This window comes from Eschscholzia californica, unplaced genomic scaffold, assembly GCF_041429995.1.
Source record: "Eschscholzia californica isolate CP2 unplaced genomic scaffold, dmEscCali1.0.p SCAF_2, whole genome shotgun sequence".
NCBI classification, from domain to species: Eukaryota; Viridiplantae; Streptophyta; class Magnoliopsida; order Ranunculales; family Papaveraceae; genus Eschscholzia; species Eschscholzia californica.
Window position 1 is genome coordinate 63,253,699 of NW_028238309.1, and position 16,974 is coordinate 63,270,672.

The 16,974-nt window shown below is 36.1% G+C and overlaps 1 protein-coding gene and 1 pseudogene across 3 annotated transcripts; one reads left to right on the forward strand and one right to left on the reverse strand.

Moving 5' to 3' along the window:
• The first annotated feature begins 5,260 nt into the window (after positions 1-5,260).
• LOC147560148 (sugar transport protein 1 pseudogene) lies at positions 5,261-7,017 on the forward strand (annotated as a pseudogene). The gene has a single exon (XR_015234761.1). The product of XR_015234761.1 is annotated as a sugar transport protein 1 pseudogene (transcript).
• A 347-nt stretch (positions 7,018-7,364) lies between these two features.
• Positions 7,365-10,875, reverse strand: LOC147560149 (formin-like protein (DUF1421)). Of its 2 annotated transcripts, none has more exons than XM_086662223.1 (3): positions 10,436-10,875; positions 9,439-9,717; positions 7,365-8,822 (listed from the first exon to the last, which is right to left on the reverse strand). In XM_086662223.1, the coding sequence occupies exons 1-3, from the start codon at positions 10,589-10,591 to the stop codon at positions 7,644-7,646; spliced, it is 1,614 nt and encodes a 537-aa protein (XP_086518349.1). In that variant the 5' UTR covers positions 10,592-10,875; the 3' UTR covers positions 7,365-7,643. The 2 variants fall into 2 exon arrangements, with proteins under 2 accessions (XP_086518349.1, XP_086518348.1); XM_086662222.1 differs by having other exon boundaries at positions 9,439-9,720; positions 10,436-10,844.
• Between the last annotated feature and the right edge of the window lie 6,099 nt (positions 10,876-16,974).

Here is a 16,974-nt window from a genome sequence, read left to right on the forward strand (position 1 = left end):
TGATACATCAAAGATATAATAAACTCGATAACCGCCCATTCAAATTCTAACAAGACCGGGCTTATAGCACAACTAAATTTGCCTAAAGTCCAACTGCATTATTTATACCCTAATAATCTCAATTCAAATAACTAAAGATTCCACCATCTCTGGGATTCGAACCTGGGGCCTCCAGAGCTTTCTCGAGTTTATGTCAACACTTTGGAACCACTTGGGCTACCAACTGTTGACAATTTGATGCTATTTTTGCGTCATTAAACGACTCGAAGGATAGATTAGTGGAAGACTCTAACATTGTTTCTATACAATTTTTAGGATTTGGGTGGTGTACTCAGTACTCTAAATTTATTTGTGACTTTAAATTCTAAAATCATTCATTCTTTGGGAGTTTGTCTGAATTATTGTAGTCTTAAAATTTGATGATCTTTAGGTGATTTTCGGCAAAAAAATCGTTTTCACTTGGTTTTCTAACGGATGATTTAACAAAAAAAAGAAATTTTAATGGGTACCCAAACCAACCATATATTTTGGAGTTCTGGACATCTTCAAGAAAAAAAGAAAAATACTCGCATAAAATCAAATTGTTTTTTTAATTTTTTTAATTTTTTATGGGTGTGCATTTATCAGATGAAGGCATGATAAAATTTTGTTTTTGGAGATTGACATATAAGGGAGAGAGAAGTTGCCTATGCTAGTACGCAACCTTCTTTTATCTCTATTATACCCAAACCAACCAATAATGGAAGTCTTTATTGTGGTTATCAATTTATATCCTTTCTTCTTCTCTACTTTCTTTATAAAAAAGACTTCAACCACTCTTCTTCAACCTAGATGAATAGTTGTGGATGTAGAAAATTAAGATATTTTGAAATTCTTCGATTGTTAGATCTTGAATTTTGATAAATTTTGGTTTAGTTCTCTGCAATTTACGGATAAACAGAGGGAAAGTTTTAAAAGCGTCCCCGTAAGCGTTAAAGAGGCTTTTTGTCATACAATATATAATATCCAAGCATGTGAATTCAAATATCCAATTACAAGATCCAACCACCAAAAACAATTACTTATTGACAACTTTCACTCTATTACATAAGTTAATGTACATTTAAGTAGCTTAGTTCAAGATAAAAGTAAAAAAGATACCATGACAAGGTTACAAACAAAAATTAGGATAGGAACTTATCAAAGAATCTGAGGAATTCGACGGCAACGTCACGGGCTCTTTCGGGCGAAGCTGTGGTCGGGTCGATTGGTTCGAATTCAAGACTCCATTCTGCATTGCACTTTTCGTCTTCTTTGCCAGCAATCGGCTTAAACGTGTAGCTAACTCTATATGGATCATACAATTCTCTAAGTACACCATCTATTACAGAATACGTTACCGACCGTCCCTCACATACTTCCTCTATCTTTTGTATTGAGTGGTGCACATATTCAGATACAGCTACATACAATTTAAACCTCATTAAAACATTAGTGTTCTTAACCGGCTTAGACCACGGGCCGATATGGCCCAAATCAAGCCAATAGGCTCCACCACTTTACCTGGGCCAAATCAGGGTCAGGCCTATAAGCCTATCCCAGTAAACTCCTCCACAAAGAATCATTCATCAGTGAGAGGAAAAAAAATGGTGGTGATAAAGAGTTCATGATATTAAGGAGTAATAGAATTTCATCCAAGTAAATCTTGAAGATTAAAGCTAGACAAGTGATTTTCATGATTCTCTCAAATTTTAGGTTCTTAGTAAAGGGGCGGTCTCGGCTCAAAGCCTCCAAAACTATCGTTTTGGGCCCCAACATAACAAAGGGCTTCATATTTTAGATTTTGTATGTTAGTTTTGAAATAATAATTGTATTTAAAATAAACTTATAAAATGCTTTAGGTTGTAGCTTAGTAGTTAAGAGGTCTAGTTATAATTTTCCTGCAGCTTGAGACCTCTCAAATATTGGGGTAAGTCATTTTTATTGCATTTCCTCAAGTAGATTTGCATATGGGGGCATTTATAGTGGTCTTTGCAAGAATATATATTTTATATGCAATTTTCTTTAATCATTTGGACGAAAAATAAATTTCTAAGAAATAAAAGTTTCCAAAATATAAAATTGGATTTGGGTATTTTGAAAAAGCATATCTACCCCTTCTGTAGGGTGTGTTTTTTCATGTGTGCTGAAGTGTACTACTTCATGCATGGTACCTACAAAAAAGCCCTAGTTTGGTGGTTAACCAGACAGGTTAGATAGATAGATAGATAGATAGATAGATAGATAGATAGAGAGACAGAGAGGTGGATATATATTATTATACCAGGGCCAAGGGTGAATCTTCTGAGACTACCAGGGCCACCATCACCTTCTATGTATTCAGCACCAGAGAGCATTTCAGGATTGATTTTGCTAATAATCTTGTCATCTCTATACATCTCCCAAGCTTTCCTGGCCGACATGTTCAACTCTAAATCTCCAGACATCCTCATTTGTTTGTTTGTTTGTCTGTCTGTTTATCTGTCTATCAGCTATGTTTATAGTCTTTACCTCTTCTTCCTTGTTTTATTTCTTCCATTCTCAGGGTCATACATCTCTCTGTCTTCCTCACAGATTCATCTAGTGTTGCAAAGACGAGTGGCTGTCTATGCATTAGACATAGGTCGAAATTCTCACTTTTATTAATCTGTTTTATGTCCTCTAGCTACCTAACTAGCTAAGCATCTAACAAGTAAACAAAAGTGATGATGAAATCATTTTAATTAGATTCAACCATATCTGTTTCTAAAGTAGATGCCAAAATCTCCTCCTTTTTATCTTATTTGCTTTGCTCATTTACTACCCTTTTTGATGGATCAAATTGCTTGTAGCTTCAAAGTACTTAATCTGGTTTGAGCCTTGAGAGAAGAGGATCAAATTCTAATTTACAAAGTTAATGGGCCAAATGGGAACAAATCAAAATAACATACTCCAACAATAAAACTTTCACATTCAATCACTACAACAACACGCAACATTGGTAACGCTTTTGGCCGTTGTAAATAAGGATAAAATCGTTACAATAGTTATTTATAACGGTTCTCCGTTACAAATAAATTTCAAGCCGTTAACCCAGTCTCGTGGCTAATACACGTAGTGACAAGTTGGCCGTTACAAATTAACGGTCTCCATATGAGACGTTGTAGTTAGTATATTTGTGGCGGTTTGTAGGGAAGCTGTTACAAAACCCGTTACAAAAGCTCGGTACTTTTGTTCTGAATAAAGAATTGTTCCTGTAATGGTGGGTAATAACTAGAAACAGGATCTGATCCATTTCAACAAGGACCTCTCGTAACAGGACCATGATGATCACTTAGAATAACCGACCTAACCGAAGGAACAATGACCCATGTTACATGTTACAGTCTTCTACATAAAATTTATATTTGATGACCGCTTATCTCCATCTTGTGAACTTAGCCGAGGCAAAATTATAATAGCACTCAATTTTTCTGATTGAGAAATTCGATCTATGATTGGTTATTAATGGGCGTGTTGATAGGATGTTGTTGTTGTTGTTGGCTCCATTGCCAGGTTGGCTCCATTGCCAGGTATTTTCTCTATTTAAAGAGAAAGCGGACAATTATAACCCATTGTCCGGTTGTGGGCGGAGATATACTCCTTGCTTTCAATAACTCTCACACATGATTACTACTCCATATAGAATGCAAACCGTTGATCTTATGATTTTATCATTTTTCAACAACTAGCAAACACCATTCTTGATTCTTCCCACTTCAATTCTTTTCTAATTTTCTCTTATCTCCTCTTCATATGATCTTATGAAAAACTAATGGAACCAAGTAGATTACTAAAGAAACAAACATTTGAGAGTTCTCATCCTTGATATGAAAAGTATGAGCAAATCAACTAAGAGAATTAACTCTTTTGCCATAAAGGAACCCACAAACATGTTTTCAAAACATCAAAAGAAAACCATCTTTTAGCATAAGCATGATGTCTTTGATACATTCTATCAAACACTTAATGTGCATCATATTGGAAATCAAGATTTTGGAGAACTGTAAGTATAATTTCAAGATAAATATGGGGTATATAACTATTCTAACAAGAAATCCATGAATTCTTTTCCCCCTCTCTAATATCTTTCCAATTTCTCTCAAAATATAACTTCATGGACCATGAGTACACATAGATTTGATGTTGTGGAGGACTTGACATTTGAAATGCTTGAGATCATTGAAGAGTATATCATGTGATTTCTTCAACAAATCACTCTTGTTTGGATCTTTCATCTTCTTGTTAATCTTCATCATCTTCAAATACTATTGAGAAAAGAACTACTCTTATTGGAAAGAAAAAAAAAAAACACTAAACTTGAACTAAAAACCGATAAAAGCCTGGCGGACGGTAGCCATTAACGGGACTACCGCCGCCGGCAAAGCGGAAGACTCTATTGACTAACTATTCCAAGAAAGAAGAACTAGGCTCTTATACCATGTAAGAAAGAGAAATTGTATTGATTGTATTGATTTCCTAGTTATTACATAAGATCTTTATAAAGAGTAATACAAGAGAGAAGTTTAAGCAATTGAACAATGTGGGACTAACTATATATTCTAACATAGGATACTTCCATTTAGTAGCACCTTTGGATGACATACCCCAAGCTTGAACGGCGAGGTTGAAACGAGGAAAGGTTTACCGTAGATACCTAGGACCCAAAGGCGAGGAAAGGCGTGGCGAGTGACGGTTCGTTGGTAGATCTAGATGTAGGGTTCCGATGAAAGGACCATTGCGTTCGCCTGTCATCTCCGACCGTCGACTTGTAGGGTGCGTTTGGTGAATGTTTTTTGGGTTTTTAACCTTTTTCCCGCAAACTTTTATTGTTTCCCTGGAGCACGACTCTTTGTGTCGACTTTAGGCAGAATCCAGATAGAGAAAAAACTGATCTCACTTCTATATCTAATCCTTCTTGGGGTCGGAGTGGAAACAAACGATTAGGAAATAAAGTAATGTGGGGTGTAAAGGTAGTGTAACTATTAGAAACATTAATCGTATTGTTATCACTAGACATGCATAAATATTGATTATTAACAAGCATATACTCACTAGTAGTACTTATCCGAAAGAAATTAAATAGAAATTAGAAAGTCCTCCTCCACAATTACGTTTCTCATGAATCAGTAATCAACTAGGATTACTAATCCCATTCCAAAACAGACACAATTACGTACATATGTATATATATAATGGGGCTCTAACCTCCTATACCTTCATAGTCTTTCACTCATAGTTTCAGAGAGATAGAGAAAGAATGGCGGGTGGTGGTATTGCAATTGATAGTTCACTTGGAATGGGGAAGAAGAATTACCCTCCAGGAAAGATGACTTGGTTTGTTCTCATCGTATGCATCGTTGGTGCTTTCGGTGGTCTCATCTTCGGCTATGACATTGGTATCTCTGGTGGAGTAACATCAAATCCAATATTTCTCAAGAGATTCTTCAACTCTGTTTATGAAAAGGAAGAAGGTGTTGTAACTACTAATCAATATTGTACTTTCGACAGCCAAACACTCACCTTGTTCACTTCTTCTCTCTACTTGGCTGCTCTTCTTGCTTCTGTTGCTGCCTCTTGGGTCACCCAATCATTCGGAAGAAGACTCTCTATGGGTTTTGGTGGTATTATCTTTTTAGGTGGTGCCGTTGTAAACGGTTTCGCCATCAACATAACTATGCTTTATATCGGTCGTTTTATGCTTGGTATCGGTGTTGGATTCGCCAATCAATCCGTCCCACTCTATATATCTGAGATGGCTCCTTACCGATACCGTGGCACCCTTAACATCTTCTTTCAGATGATGATCACCAGCGGTATCCTTATTGCTAATCTCATTAACTATGGAACTAGTACTATCAGCACTGAGGTAGGATGGAGGTTGGCTTTAGGTCTTGCCGTGGTGCCTGCTCTTGTTATCACTATAGGATCTTGTTTACTTCCCGATACCCCAAACTCCATGATACAAAGAGGAAAGTCCGAAGAGGCTCGCCATTATCTAAGACGTATCCGTGGTACTAATGATGTCGACGAGGAGTTTAATGATCTAGTTGAAGCTAATGAAAAATCAAAGAAAGTGGAGATTAATGCTTGGAGTAATATCCTCAAGAGGAAACACAGACCACATCTTGTTATGGCTATAGCTATTCCTCTGTTCCAACAATGTACTGGAATCAATGTCATTATGTTCTATGCTCCTGTCCTCTTCAAGACCATTGGTTTTGCAAGCAATGCTTCTCTTATCTCAGCCGTCATCACCGGAGGTGTTAATGCTGCTGCTACAACCGTTGCTATCGCTATAGCTGACCGTTTCGGAAGGAAGTTTCTATTCATTGAAGGTGGAATCCAGATGTTCATCTGTCAGATTATAATCGGGACACTGATATGGAACCAATTTGGAGTGACGGGTGTTGCACATGTTTCAAATTTGTACGCGTATCTTCTAGTAATATTCATCTGCATTTACGTAGCCGGGTTTGCCTGGTCTTGGGGTCCACTTGCGTGGTTAGTACCTAGTGAAATTTTCCCATTGGAGATTCGATCTGCAGGACAAAGTATTACCGTAGCAGTAAACATGTTATTCACCTTCATCATTGCTCAAGTCTTCCTCACATTGCTATGCCATCTCAAGTTCGGTTTGTTCTACTTGTTCGCTGCCTTTGTGTTGATAATGACACTTTTCGTTATCTTCTTCCTTCCCGAAACAAAAGGTATACCAATTGAAGAGATGTCGAAAGTGTGGAAGAAACATTGGTACTGGAAGAGGTTTGTTAATGACGATAATGATGTGGTTACCGACAACATACAAATCAAATTGGAACAGTGATCAACCGTCTAAAGTTAATCAGATTCAACCAAAGAAGATTACACATTCAGTAGTTAATATAGACTTTTTTTTTCCTTTAACTCTCAGAGTTTTTTTTTTTGTGTTAGCTTAATGAGTCTCTTTCTATTAATGAATAAAACCCAGAGATTAGCCTTTATTATTGTCTCCTTACTGCAAATATACTACTGAAGTAATTTTAATTGAATTCAACCATATCAGCTTGTGGGGTGATATTACAATTGAAACCCTAGTTTAGAAAAAAGAAGTTATCCTTGGGTAGAAAGATATATATACAATATACCCAGAAAAAGTACTTGATTCAATATGTAACAAAGCTTGAGAAGAACTTCTGTTTTTCAGAAACAGTCTAAAGTTAGGTTCTTGAACAAGCATAGCTTTACAATACTCGCCCTAAAATAAAATCCAGCTGACCCAAATTTACCATATGCGAACTTTTCGTGTTACTAGGAAGAACAAACGAGTTTCGGTAACTGAAGAGAGATTGATCAATTTAACACCTCTACTAATACTTGAGGTATATGATCTCAATTACATTCATAATACATTGTTTTGTCCAAACTCAAAACTTCAAAAGCCAAATCAATTCAGAAAAAGAAAGTAAACATAGTGAGATAAAACAGGTATACATATTCTTTAAAACCAAAGACAACAAAAAGGAAATACCTTTGGCTTTTATTTTGCAACACCAGGAGGGAACATAGAACAACCCAATACTCCGCATATAAACGAGCGAGATAGCAAGAGTTGGTGGCATTTTAACTTACCATCCTCCTCTCTGTGACCCGCCCGACGAATGAGCGTTCAATCTATCAAGAACAGAATTGAAATCCACAGGCTGACCACTTTCGTCCATCCTTTGTATCACGCTTGTGACAAAATCCCTTGGGTATCCCATGCTCACTGCTTTCTCAATAAGCTCACTGTATGGATGATTGCGCATTACTGGGGCGGGGCTTGATTGACGAATAGGCTGTTGAACCTGGAGAGATGACATGTGGGTTGGAGGATAGCCACTTTGCGATAAATGTGGTGGCATTTGCTGGGGAACCCTACCTCCTTCATACATCATGTACCCTTGTCGAGGAGGTTGTGAAGGATGAGGACCGGAAAGTGTATAGGCCCCATCTCCAAGAGGTGCACCGTAGGTGTTCTGAAGGGTCTGAGCTGGTGATTGTTGTGGAATATTTTGTGGTGGAGGTTGCTGCTGAGCTGTTCGAGAGGGCGCTGACCCTGCATAACCATAACCCACAGGTTCCAGCCTATTCATCCCTGGCTGAGGAACTCCAGAGAACTGTACTTGCATTGGCATGCTGCCAGGGTATGTCTCGGATGACGGGTTAACCGCTTGCGCTGGTTGGTTTATAGGTTGTGTTGGTGGGTATGGTGTGTAAACCGCTTGCGTCTGAAGGCCCATTTGAGATTGACCTGTGGGCTGCTGTGGTTGCTGTTGTACCTGCTGAGGGACCTGCTGAGTCCACTGTGGAGGAAAATGATGAACTTGCTGCGGCTGAGTTCCATGAGACTGGGGTTGCTGTGCTTGCTGTTGCTGGACCTGCAAGTAATGGTCTTGTGGGTGATGTTGAGGTTGGGCCTGTGGTGGAAGATTTGGCAACGGGCTTTGTTGGTAGTAAGTGCTTTGCTGGGACCCAACATGAACATTTTGAGGCGTTTGAGATGATTGTATCATAGACGGATGCTGCTGCTTCGCTGGCATGGAAGGTAGTGAAATTGGGGCACTGACTTGATGGGGTAAAGCGAGAGCCAATTGCTGGTTATGCACTTCTTGAGTGTTGTCGGATAGTTTGCCCTCGGATGCAGAGGAAGGAACATTTTCTTCTTTGGGTTGTGAGGATTCTTTCTGCACGTGAAGCTTGGCCAGTTCTTTCTGAGTTTCTGCCAATTCCTGCTTGTCTCGAAGAATTTGTACGGACCTGTGAACCTGCAACGATCAAACAAATGAGGGGACAATTCTACTTATTCAGTTCGTTTAATAGATAAATTTCATCAAAACCATCACGTTTCACGAGGAAAGAAGTACCAGATGAATTAACCGACTTTCATTAATCAACTCCCAGATGTTGAAAAGCATCATATAGTTCTCAACATACTATAACCAACTTGAATACCTCATACGTCATATCTATGTTCAATCATATCATTCTTAAAAAGTGAGTTATGAATTTTGAGGTTACAAAATAGTCAAACGATACTTTCGCGAAGAAATAAAGATTCACTACTAATTTGATTATGATTCAGACACGATTTGTGCTAATAAACACATGAACCATACAAGAATGGAAGTGAAGGAAAATGAGGAACGAACATTCTAACTTCAATCATAAACTCAATTCTAGCGGTCTTGCCAGGTTTTCTTCTTCTCTGAAGAGATTTAGTTTGTTGTTCGAACATAAATAAGATGAAAGTGTCTCGTGTGATTTTGGTTTTTCGTTAGAAGGAACAAGTTAAAAGTGATATTAGTCAGTATCTACAACGACTAATATTTAAGAAAAATAAATGGAAGAATCAGCTGCAGGCCTACTCAAATATAAACTCACTTCTTGTAGATGCTTCTCAAGAGATCTAAGCTTACTATCTGCTTCACTATTCTCTTGAGTTAGCTCCGTCCGCATTTCACCTATCGTCTTCTCAAGATTATAACAATATAGTTCCAACTGTTGCAGACGTGCACTAATTCCCTCCAGAAAACGAAGGAGATTATCAGCATATTTTTTCATGGTTCGTTCAACAGTGGCAATAAGATCCTGGTTAAGTGACTCCGTTCGCTGATTATATTCATGAGAAAATGATCTTCCCATCCTGCTTTCACTGAAACCCTGCTGAATGAATAAAGAATAAAACAATCATCAAACTAGAAAACATGCTACTACTTAAACAAATAAAAAATTTCAAATCGTTATCTGAGTTTTGCATAATCATGTTATATTTCAGTCTATTTTCATACTAACTCCTCTTAATTAAGCAACAATAGAAGCTTTCACCTCTCAGTGGGACTCTTCGGAAACTCAAAACATTAGTTATTCTGCGATAAATATAAGAACATCAGACACTTCTTTCTCTACAAACCCATTGTCATATCTGGATCTATACTCAATTCCTTACTAAGTCATAATTCGCATTGTCTGTAATCTTTCCTATTTTGGGGGATCAATAACTTAAGAGTAAAGCTTCAACAAATATCATTTGACAATGGAACATATGAATAGCATAAGAAAAGCTTTGAAATTTTCTAACTTAAGCAACTTCATCAATTTAATATCGAAAATTAGTACTAAAGTCAACAAACAAGCATGAATTCCACAACCTAAAGGCCTACCCATATAAGAGCTAGCTGAATCTAGGTTAGAATAATCATGATGATATTTTAATGGGCAAGGCTAAAATATCTAATAAGTGCCTAATGGAAAGTTGATTATCAGGGTTTTAAGAGATCCACTGTAAACTACTAGACACAAACAAATCATCAAAGAGAACAACTTAAAACCCTAAAAGCAAACACGAAATGAAAAGGGAAAGAAGAAGAAATAAATATACCTTTCCGGGATTGTTAGCAGGAACAGGATCAGAGTGTTTTCCATTAGAACTTTCTGGATTGACCATATCATCGTAGGAACAGAGAATATCATCAGAACCAAAATCAAACCCTTTTGAACCAGAACCAGCTCTACCAGATGATGATCCAGAAGCCATGATCAAATCAAAAATAGAAGAATTAGGGCTTTTTAGAGAACACAAATCAGAAACGATTCAAGTGTGATTTCTGTAGGAGAGATTTTGATTAGAAGAGTGTTGGAATTCGAAATGAAAGAGTAAAAAGGGGGATTTTCGTTGCTTGTGGGTTAGGTTACCGAAATATACCAGTTGACAACAATTGGGGGGTTTTATAATAATATAATAAAAATATATATACTGATTCAAGATAAAGGAAAGTTCAAAGAAAGTTAGAGAGATAAGGATGAGAGAGAGGGAGAGGGTATTTTGTGTTGTTTTGTATAAATAAATAGGGCCTTCTATAGGGACACATGGATGGTGTATAGGGATATCAAGTCTTTTGGTAAGACGGGTAAGTAGACATCTTTCCTCCACAAGTCAGCCCATAAAAGTTTGGGTCCTATATTGCATTGGTCAAAAATGATAAACCAACCTCCACCCTTCTTTGGTGCGGTGGTTGGCCCCCTCTTAAGTCCACGAGGTAGAGGGATCAAGTCTCGATGGACAGGAATGGAACCAGGATTAGGAATCGAGGGCGGCCGATATTAAACAAAGAATACCCATCCCAACCTTACCACTTATCTGTTGAACTGTACTTTAACATCCTTTATAAAAGACATCAACTGACCCACTAAGATTAATTGACCTTGCAACCAGTTCAGGGGGCCATGCCCCCTTGGTCTGGTTGTAGATATGGCCCTGTCGGTGGAAGCAGTTTGCCATTAAAATTTATCCCATACAAATAAAGTAAATAATTGGTCGGTGGAATATTTGAGATTTATACCACGTAGATAAGTGAAACCCAAGTGGCTTAAAACTCAACAACATACTAAATAGCCTAAAGTCCAACAAACTTATTATTTATACCTTTAATAACCCAAATTCAATAACTATGGATACCACTTCTTCTGGGAATCGAACTTGGAACCTCCAAAATTTTGGAGGTTACGTCAACACTATCAACCACTGACAATTTTTGCTTTATAGAGGAAGGACGACAAAGAGAAGAAACAAAAAGAAGTTCTGAAATCATTTTGAACTTGTAGAAGTTTGTAGCCTATTTTATCGACAAAGGGAAAGAAGCTATGGTCACGTGATCTACGAAAAAACAAAAAAAAAATCTTACATTTTCCAAATTTCGAATATCCATGATTTGTTTTTGTTTTTCAAATTTTTTGTTGTCCCTTTAAAGTTCTTAAATAACACGAAAGTTTAAAGTTCTTAAATAACACGAAAGTTTAAAATTCTTAAAAAAAATCTGAACCGATAACACGAAACTTTAAAATTATTAAATAGAGGTCTGAACCAATAACACGGAACTTCAAAGCTCTTAAAAAAAGGTCGAAACCAATAACGTTAGACTTTAAAAATCTTAAGAACTTTGAAGATCTGATAAAAGTTCTGAACGAATAACCCCAACTTATATTCTTTCTTTTATTCATTAAAAACGTGAGGACTTGGATTTTGTGGGAGTATATCAACTAGATTATTTCACGTTTCTAGACCGTTAGATCATAATAAGAATAGGTTGAAATTTTTCAATAAGGTAAACTGAAATTCCTTTTTTTTAAACAGGTAAACCGAAACTCAATATAAGAGTTCCTTCTAATTTCAGAAAATATATATATATATATATATAAAAGTTTCTTCTAAGTTCAATTGATCTTTATATAAATCTTACTAGATCACTTACAAATGATATTGAAGCCTCATTAGAGAAAGATAATAAGAGAAAGAGACAGATTTCAGGGGCAGGTAGAAGATGAGAACTTACCTTTCAATGCCAACCAAACATAAAAATTCAAACTTCTCATTCCGAAAAATATGTTTCTTTTTCTCGTAAACAAATTTTGGTTTACAAATTCAAATATTCTCGTACGAACTGAGAAGACCCTAAACAGAAAACAACTTGTAAGCAAAGAAATTGCTCTAATAAAGAACTAAATTATTTGAATACTAAACAAAAATTTGATAAAGAAAAATATTAAACAAAAACCTAACAAAAAAAAATGCGAATTCCAACAAGACGATTATCCTTTATCTAATTATAGTTATTGTAAGTTTCTGAAAGACGTGTCCTTCGACCAAAGGTGCAGTGCGAGTAATTTGTTACATAAGACAATTGATGAAAAAGACCATCAAGTCCGGACAATTTAAGGATCGTAAGGTTGAGCTAGAAACCAGCTACAATCATTGAGTTATTCGCGGCTAACTTCGTCCGGATCCTACATCGGGTTACACCAAAGAGTGTCAACTTGATCGGAAGATATGACTAGAAGGATAAGATATATAAGCATGGGTTAGAGCCATAAATATGTCCAAAGGTCAAAGGAAAGTCAAGGCAAAGATAGTACAAAGAGCGGAACAAAAGGGAAGTTTTGGACCGGACTTAAACCCCATTAGTGGGCCGGCCATACGTAGCCCTTTAGGGCATGTGATCGGCCATAATAAGAATAGAAAGGAGTTTCTATTTTTGAGAAATCCTTATTCTCATTCTTTTTGGCTTTCAGGAAACCACCATAAAGTCCTAGCTAACTTGAAGGTGGGAGATCAAGTTGTAGACTCGGGTGTCTCAAGTAGAGGAACTATAATTGGAGATCTTGATCTTCGAATAGTCAATTCATCTAATCTGTGGGAAATAATGATAAAGGTAGTCTCTAAACTAACGTAGTTCATATTTAGCTCTTGAAGATAATTCTAATTCCAAAGAACATGTTTTTTTCACAAACAAAATTTTGGTTTACAAATTCAAATATTTTCATACGAACGGAGAAGACCCTAAAATAGAAAACAACTAGTAAGCGAAAAAATTGCTCTAATAAAGAAAGAAATTATACATGAAAACACATTCATTTCTGTTTGGTATAGTTGATCCATGATTTATTCACCGTAACAAAAACTAAAAGAATGCCTCTTGTGTGATACTGTGATGGAGTTAAATATAAATTGATTTCGCAAAACAACATCAACTTCAGTAATATTCTTCTTCAACTTATTTTTAAGTTTCCTTTTTATGATATTGACACTAATCTTCATTTCGGGATTTGTGATAATTTGGCGAGTTTTCCTAATGTACTTCCGTAACTTGATGAATTTTCGTTATTTGAGATTTTGGAGTAAACTTAAAATTGTATATTCAAGAAAATTTCAAAGATCAACCAGGTCTAGAGTTTTACCAACTGAGCTGGAGACAATTATACCATTTTGATATGCTATATTTCATAATTGTTTTAAATCTTTTGCGAAAATAGTAAAAGGAGTTGATTGAATAGTTTTTTATCTAAATCAAGTCGAATCATTTAGAATCGAAAATTATTACACCTTTTAGATTTGAACTAATAATCGCTCCAAACTCAAGCAAATGAATTTCCATATCTTGGTTTGTTACATTCACTAAACAACTAAAGCAAATACACCTTTAAAACTTACACATAACTTTTTAGAGGGAAAAAGAGAAAGAAAAATGGAGTTGGAATCACATCATGTATTAGATAGAGTTGGATTGGGTGAAGATTCTTTCTTGATATGGAATGAATTTTCACACAATCTTTTTTGATAGTTTTGATCATTTATATATCAAAGGGAATTTCCATGCAAGTGTGGTTACTAAATTGCTTTTGAGTTATACAACCGTTATAACATATTATTTTGGATTAGGTGACTGTGATATTTTTCCACAAATATGTTCTATTCAAAAAAGTTGTTCTGTCTTATAGAAAAAACAGAGTTATCGCACACGGAGTATTAAAAATTATTGCATTAAGTGACACTACCCAAACACAATTATGTATTGATTCTTTTTATAAACTTATACATAAATTTGATTTTGTGTTTATTATTTTATCATTTAGCTTTGTGTTTGTCTCACAAGTGGAAACTTTTTTCTCCATTGATATGAAATTTAGTTATATTAATTTATACACCAAATTATTAGTTCATCTAATTCTACTTTTTTTTTTTGTTGAAATAGTTTATATAACTCTACTTAGTAACTAAAACTCAAATATAAATTCTTATTGAACATAAATGTCTATTTAGGATGTAATATTAGGGACATAAAATACATTACACGTACATTGGACTTAGGGGGAAGGTACCCACACAAGCCCTAATGTGGCTTTCCCTGTGCTTAAATAGTTAAACGCATCAAGTGAGTTGTGCGATTTAAATTAAAAATATGAGTCTCACATGGAGAACGTTCTCCTAAAAAAAGGTTACCACGAATACAAGTACGTCAAGTAGACACCTACTCACCCTATAGCAGTATGGAGGAACTATAATGAGGGAAGACATCAATCGTGACAATGGTTTGATTGGTTTCTCTATCTACTCATCTACATGCGAAAATGAAAAGGCAAAAGACATGCGACACAATTGGGAAACATCCGAGTCTTTGACAGTAAAGTAATATAGTACCAAGCGCAGAATCATGTCCAAAGACCAATTGTACGAAGTCCATCTTGAAGAGCCCAAAGTTTAGCTACATATTCTCACTATAGTCCATCTTTAAAAGCATACGCAAATGCCCGATGAGATGCTTGAATAATCACATACAGAGCCATCTGCTCAAGCAAATATGTTGAAAAACAAGGGAACTAATGATCGGTGAAGGAAAAGGCAAAGAAGACCAGAGAAGGAACCAGAATTAATGCTAGGGAGAGGCCGAACTGTTTGTCATAAACTAATTTAAGAAATTAAATATAACCATTCAAATTCAAAATTATCACCAAAAATAACAACCAAGTCGTAAGGATTAAACACGAATAAAAAAATAACATGGGAGTACAAGATCAAAATGGAACCCTTTTCTCTTTCAAATCTCTAAAATCATCAATGATGGATTTTGTGTTAAACTTCTGAGCAATTTCTTTTTCAATGTATAAAACCAAAGAGTCTGAGAGAAAATTGTCATCCACTTTGTTGCGCAGCCTTGTTTTGATTATGCGCATAGATGAGAAAGACCGTTTTACTGTTGCAGTAGAGATGGGGAGAGTTACCACAAGTTTAATTAGTCGATAAACAAGGGGGTACCTTACTGATTTTGTTGTCTTCACCAACTATATGCACAAATCGGAGATCGTTGTCAAATTTTTGAAGTCTGGATATTGAACCACATTATGTTCATAATGTTATAGTTGTATTCTCAAATGCATCTTCTCATGATTTGCAAAATCTCGTGGATAAAACTTATCTACCATATTACAGATGTCATCAATTCTAAAAGAATTGTAAACGTCGCGAGGAACCAATGTTGAGCTAAGAACAAGTAGTTCTACTGAGTTCTCACTAAACCGAATATTCTGCAATTGACAATCTATTGGAGCATACAAAAATCTACCCTGTAAAATTGTTCATTTGTCAAGTTTCCTTGTTGATAGCGAGTTTTACCTTTCCTTCCAACATATCGAGAGTTCATATCTGGAAGATCTATATTTCGCGCCTCGCAAAATAAGTTTAACTTTACAAGTAAAATAACCCCCCCCCAACATCTCTAAAATTTTGTGCTTCAGTGGAAGAAACAAGCTCCATAGTATTCACAATATCTTGAGATTGGACACCAATCCCTTACATTGCGCCGTGTGTTGTGCATATTGTTTCTTTCTAGACGTGTGTAGTGTTTTTCACGTGCGGCACGACTCGTTGGACGCCCATCCCTTACATTGAGTTATCCTATAGTAAGTTACCCGAACTCTTTATGCCCCAACCATGGTTGCATGACCAAAGCACCAAGCTTAGATATGTCATAATATATATTATGATAAAATACAATATAAAGGGGGCAATTGTGGAACAAAAGTCATTACACCTCAACCGCCACTTTATTATCTTCGAGTTCGTCACCAGTCCCACTAACTCTAACGAGTGGACAGTTTAATTAGTTGCGTTGGCAGTATTCTCTGCCATACATTTGTCGTCCTTCTACTGAATCATAACTTAACAAATATCGTCACCTAAGAAAACAACACTTCCCAAGTGCCGCAACATTTTTCTCTAACTTCTATCTCCCCAATTTACCCTTTCATCTGTATGCACCACAATATTTTATTGACAAAAATACCCCATATCACCTACCTAATTGTTTGGGTTAATTCTAATTTGGTCCACATTTTTGTCACCAACTAAAAAGTGTGTGTTTCAATTTGGCCCCTAAAGTCATATTCTTTTAAGTGTTCGTTAATCGATTTGAATTGTTTTTTCATTCCAGTTTTACGCTTATTTTAAATGTTTTTTCCTCTTTCTTTTTTGCTTAACAGAAAATGTTGTTGAAAACAGTCGACTTGCCATTTTCGACACCCTTCAACAAAAAAGGTCACACTTTCTTTTTCTTCTTCCTCTAACCGCTACCACCACCATCATCATTC